The 6,263-nt window shown below is 39.0% G+C and overlaps 1 protein-coding gene across 1 annotated transcript; it reads left to right on the forward strand.

Annotated features, from left to right (window-relative positions):
- The first annotated feature begins 308 nt into the window (after nucleotides 1-308).
- On the forward strand, nucleotides 309-4,453 carry LOC135522301 (cysteine-rich venom protein ophanin-like). Its single transcript, XM_064948415.1, has 6 exons — nucleotides 309-442; nucleotides 653-743; nucleotides 1,071-1,213; nucleotides 3,182-3,270; nucleotides 3,394-3,476; nucleotides 3,661-4,453. The coding sequence occupies exons 1-6, from the start codon at nucleotides 344-346 to the stop codon at nucleotides 3,786-3,788; spliced, it is 633 nt and encodes a 210-aa protein (XP_064804487.1). The 5' UTR covers nucleotides 309-343; the 3' UTR covers nucleotides 3,789-4,453.
- Nucleotides 4,454-6,263: the final 1,810 nt, after the last annotated feature.

A 6,263-nucleotide genomic window follows, 5' to 3' on the forward strand; every position in this document is an offset into this window, starting at 1 on the left:
TTTCAATTTCATGCAGCAAAACGTGAAGACTTTGCAAACGGTGTGCACTTTCACTATCCTCTATCAACATGATTCTAAACTCTTTAAACTGGATTTAGTCATTACACACAATGTTTAATTCATCACGTGCAAGATGTTGGAAAATACATTAGGAGTAAATAGTTGCTTTGTATTATGGTTTAGTGAAGAATTTACCTGTGGGGTAAGTAATGTGCATATAATCCCACAATATAATATGTGTGTGTGTGTGTGTGTGTGTGTGTGTGTGTGTGTGTGTGTGTGTGTGTGTGTGTGTGTGTGTGTGTGTGTGTGTGTGTGTGTGTGTGTGTGTGTGTGTGTAGAAATGTGCCCAGACAGCACAGTAGTTCAGGCTGAGATCCTTAACCAGCACAACGCCTTCCGGAGAGCGGTTACGCCAACTGCTAGAGACATGCTCAAGATGGTACGCTTTCATGATTCATATACTTTCCATCAGTAACAACCTCAGAATCAATGTTTCAAAACATAGTATCCCCCAAAATCCATCGTAAAGAGTATAATCCCTGATATGTAATTCATAGAGCAGCCCTATGGTATACTCCTTGGACACTAGTATGTGGATGTCAGTCTTGTGGATGGCATTATTCTAGAGTTTTTTGTATCTGATCTGCAGAACTGGAGCGAGGAGGCAGCGGCCAGTGCTCAGGCTTGGGTTGACACCTGCTCCATGACTCATGGCCCACCCAGCAGTCGCATGCTTGGCGGTACGTTTTCCCTTTGTCTCTCCTTGACATCTCCTGTTCGTCCCCTGCTGTAGAGCAAACTAAGACAAATATATTTGATTGATTCATGCAACTCAAGACTTTCGCTGCAATGGTATCAATGTGAGCACAATCTTAAGCTCAAATATATTTGGAATGTCATGATTTCTTATCACCAGTGACTATGGTCGCTTACCTGGTATCTTATATTTGTTGACATCTTATATCCTGCATTCAAATACATTTTCGTCAACTGTTCCAGTTTGATTTCATTGTTACCCACCGACAGTATGTAGCAAACTTTTCCATGCATGCTTTACTTATGAACAGACTACGAAATGGGTGAGAACCTGTTCATGTCCTCCGCTTCGAGGAATTGGACTCAAGTCGTTACAGCCTGGCACAGTGAGGTCAGAGATTACTCCTATCCCAATGGATCTATCAATGGTAAACCCATCGGCCACTACACACAGGTAACATTCATCTTATGTGCAGATACATTATGACATGAAGTGCTTTCAGAAAGTATTCAGACCCCTTGACATTTTTCATATTTTGTTAGCCTTATTCTAAAAGGGATTAAATAAAACAACTTCCTCCACACACAATACCTCATCATGACTAAGCGAAAACAGTATTATTTTATTTTTTATTTTGCACATTTATTAAAAACAAAAAAACAGAAATACTTTATTTGAATAAGTATTCAGACCCTTTGCTATGAGACTTGAAAACAGGATGCACCTGAGCTCAATTTTCATTGATCATCCTTGAGATGGGCCTCCCGGGTGGCGCAGTGGTTAAGGGCACTGTACTGCAGTGCCAGCTGTGCCATCAGAGACTCTGGGTTCGCGCCCAGACTCTGTCCCACAGTTGACAGTGCATGTCAGAGCTAAAACCAAGCCATCAGGTCGAAGGAATTGTCTGAGAGCCCCGAGACAGGATTGTGTCAAGGCACAGATCTGGGGAAGGGTACCAAAAAATGTCTGCAGGTCCCCAAGAACACAGTGGCCTCCATCATTCTTAAATGGAAGAAGTTCGGAACCACCAAGACTCCTCCTAGATCTCTCCACCCGGCCAAACTGAGCAATCAGGGGAGAAGGGCCATGGTCAGAGAGGTGACCAAGAACCTGATGGTCACTCTGACAGAGCTCCAGAGTTCTTCTGTGGAGATGGGAGAACCTTCCAGAAGGACAACTATCTCTGCAGCACTCCACCAATAAGGCCTTTATGGTAGAGTGGCCAGACAGAGGCCACTCTTCAATAAAAAGACACATGAAAGCCCGCTATGAGTTTGCCAAAAGGCACCTAAAGGACTCTCAGACCATGAGAAACAAGATTCTCTGGTCTGATGAAACCAAGATTGAACTATTTGGCCTGAATGCCTAGCGTCACATCTGGAGGAAAACTGGCACCATCCATACGGTGAAGCATGGTGGTGGTGTCAGCATCATGCTGTGATAATGTTTTTCAGCGGCAGGGACTGGGAGACTAGTCAGGATCGAGGAAAGATGAACGGAGCAAAGTACAATGGGATCCTTGATGAAAGCCTGCTCCAGAGCGCTCAGGACCTCAGACTGGAGCAAAGGTTCACCTTCCAACAGGACAACGACCCTAAGCACACCGATAGAGAAATAAACATACCTTATGAACAGATTCGACCACACCCAAAACAGAGTGCACAGCAACAACACTATGCAGTCTTAACACTGGACCTTTAGGTGCAAAAGGACCCGCAATGGACTATATTGTATTTTTATACATTTTACATGTCCACCACTAATTAGGGTCAGATAGGAAACACACACCAAAACTACAGTTCATATTCTGTCACATACATTTTCAGGGATATTTAATTGCATATACTTGTTGACACCAAAGGAGTATACTTACAAAATAGACTACTAACTCATTGACATTTCTTTGAGTAGCAATTTCAGTCATTGTATTGTACATACACTGAGTATACCAAACATCAAACATTCCTAATATTGAGTTGCCCCCCCCCCCCACACAAACTGGTGCATCTGGCACCTACTACCATAGCCCATTCAAATACACTTTCCCATTCACCCTCTGAATGGCACACATACACAATCCATGTCTCAATTGTCTCAGGGCTTAAAAATATTTCTTTAACCGGTCTCCTTCCCTTCATCTACGCTGATTGAAGTGGATTTAACAAGTGACCTGAATAAGGGATCATAGCTTTCACCTGGATTCACCTGGTCAGTCTATGTCATGGAAAGAGCAGGTGTTCTTCGTTCTTAACATTTTGTATACCGGTACTGTATATTGTTATGGACCATTATGCTACACCTGCAATAACATCTGCTAAATATGTTAATGCGACCAAGAGGTGCGTAGTTACCGACAAGTGTCATTATGGTTATTTGCCAATGAAACTCTGATAACACTAAACTGCGTTTCCTTTCATATAGGTGGTTTGGAACAGTTCGTACAAGGTTGGCTGTGGTGTGGCCTTGTGTCCTGGCTCAGTCTACTTCTATGGATGCCAATACTACAGAGCGTATGTTGCATCAATCACACCCAAAAAGCACCTAACACCCGTGTACAATTTCAGCCTATTTACTGTAACTGGTAGTGGAAGGCAGGCATCATCCAGGAATCATTTCAATACTTTGGTTAACAGGGGAAACTACAAAGGAGTGGCTCCATACAAGGAAGGAGCTACATGTGCTGACTGCCCCAACTCCTGCGAAAATAAGCTTTGCAGTAAGTACCAGACAGGATGAAAACACATGCCTGCCGTCTAAAATCTTACCAATATGACTCAGCAATGTTAGTGATGCCTTTTAAAAACATGTTCACACGGGTTCAATGTGCAATAATCACCAAATGTAAACTGTCAATATCCAATGAATCGACTGCCAATGTTTCTTCTTATGTGTCATTTCAGCCAATCCCTGTCCTTACATAAACAAGTATGCCAACTGTGCCGCCATGAAAAAGCAGGCCGGGTGCAGCAACTCTTTGGTGTACGCCTGGTGTCCCGCCCTCTGCCTGTGCACCTCCAAAATAACATGAAACCACCAGGCCTCTTCAAAATGGTCCACTGAAAGATAACTTTGAATGATTCCTCTGTTGTTTCCTTGTCTATGAGAAGAAAAAACAAACATATACACCTGGTTGATCTGTCTACTGTACTTCTGGTGAAGTCAGTTCATTTGAAAAATACTAACTGTCACTAATAATATCTTAATTATCACTGTAGGTCTAAGGTACAGTTAAAACCTTAAAACATTGTTCTTATTCTGGGGGTAACATAGGGTGTCTAACCTATAGTAACTAATGATAGTTGGAAGCAGAGCCATTTATTTTGTTTCCTTTCATTGATTTCAATGTCTTCATACCAATTTGACCTCCCAAAAAATACGTATTTGATTTGCATGCAAGTTGAATAAGAATATCTTCTACATTTTGAGAAGGCAATATTTCCATCAGTTACTGTAACAGTGAACATTTTGACACTTAAATTTCTGCTAATAAACTACACAGTAATGTGGTTATACAGGACAGTAATACCTCAACACATTTAACATTTAACTTGAATCAGGGCATTATTTGATGTTTGATGAAATGCAAGGAATGCTGCTCGTAATTTTCTCTATCAAAATTAAATGTTTTCACGTGACAGAATTATATAACCCTTATGATTTTCCTCAATCACATTAAACGATCATGAAGATTAATTCATGGACTCTGTGTTAATGGTTTTACAACTCCCAAAGTGCAACATGTTCTTATGATTTTAAATGGGAAACTGAGGTGATGGAAATAGATCCAAAGGCCTCAGTAACAGGTCACTATCAGATAGTCAGTGTCACCACCAGATGCCTCTGTTGTCCAACACAAGGTTGAACTGGCACACTGATATAGAGGTAAGGTATTCCGCAGTATATTTAAGGTCTGGAAATTGATGCAAAAAGGTTACATTTAACCGTTTATAGTCATGTCTCATGTGTAGGCTACATAAACTTCAGCAATGCATACCCTCCTGCACATAAACTCATACATGGTTAACTTTGACTCAAATATTAGAATGTAAACTGTAAGGATCCTTTTTAAATAGCTAAAGAGAATAAGAGCTGCTACAAGCAAAACAATGAATTATACTGTTATCTGTTTCAATAACTCTATAGGCTATGCTATTGAAGGAACATATAGTCTTCTGTTGATAATTTACATAAATACAGTATATTGATAACGTCTCAGATTGACATTTTTCAGACTGTAAAATGCTATATTTTTTACCCAGGAAATCATTTGGATTGACACAATCTAGCATCTTGAATTAAATCCAAGATCTTAACATTTGCTGATTAAAATCCCATGTGAAAAATGTGCAATATTTTAATATATTACAAGTATACTTAAATATACAAAAGATTATAATAATATACATCAAATACGAGATTTTTCTCTTGTATATCCTAAGTATACTATAAATATAATATCATTACACTTATCATTACACCTTTATTAAAAGTGTACTTTAAATTAATTGTTTTTAAGCTTTTAGTATACTATAAATATACTATTGTCAACCTTCAATACACTTATTCAAAATATAGTTGAAATTAATTGTTTTTCAGTCTTTTAGTATACTATATGTTCACTATCTTTAAACTTAAACACACTCATTAAAACTGTACTTCAATTTGAAATGCTTGAATTGTAACTTTAGTATATTAATTCAAAATACACTTGGTTGTTTTTAAATTGAAGCATTGATTTGACTTAAAAGACACACCCTCGTCCACTTATCCTCGCCTTATGCCCTTGATAATCCCCATCACCATCTTGGCGAGTGGTCCAAATGATAAGCCAAGCAAGGGAAGTTTTCAACGTAAGGCCCTCAGCCCTCGTTTTTTGTTGGCTTTGCGAGTGTGTAATTATGTTCAATCCGGGGCCTATAACTTCCCTAAAACTCTAATTGTCATGTGTGTTATCAAAATACTCTAATGTCAAAGTGGAAGATAAATAAATAATAAGATGAATACAAATTTGATAACTAAAATAGTCATTCAGCCTTTTTGTTTAGGCAAGCATAAATTAGTTCAGGCTTAACAAATCACAGAATATGTTACATGGAGGGGTTGATATGATTTTTTTATGACAAACCCTTCCTCATACCACATATGTAAGGTCCCTCAGTCAAGTATTGAATTTCAAGCACAGATTCAACTACAAAGACCAGGGAGCCATTCAAGAGCCTCATAAAAGCGCAGTGATTGCTAGATCGGTAACAATATCAAACCAGACATTGAATATCTCTTTAAGCATGGTGAAGATATTAATTATGCTGTGGAATATGTATTAAACCACCCAGATACATTAAACATACAGTCATCCTTCTGAACTGAGCTGCAGGACAGGAATGAAACTCTTCATTAATGTTACCATCAGGCCATAGGTGATTTGTAAAATACTTACTGAGTTTAATGGCTGTGATGGGAAAAAATGATATTGTCGTGAAACAATAATTATTTAAATGACAGA

The sequence above is a fragment of the Oncorhynchus masou genome, chromosome 30, assembly GCF_036934945.1.
Source record: "Oncorhynchus masou masou isolate Uvic2021 chromosome 30, UVic_Omas_1.1, whole genome shotgun sequence".
Taxonomy (NCBI): Eukaryota; Metazoa; Chordata; class Actinopteri; order Salmoniformes; family Salmonidae; genus Oncorhynchus; species Oncorhynchus masou.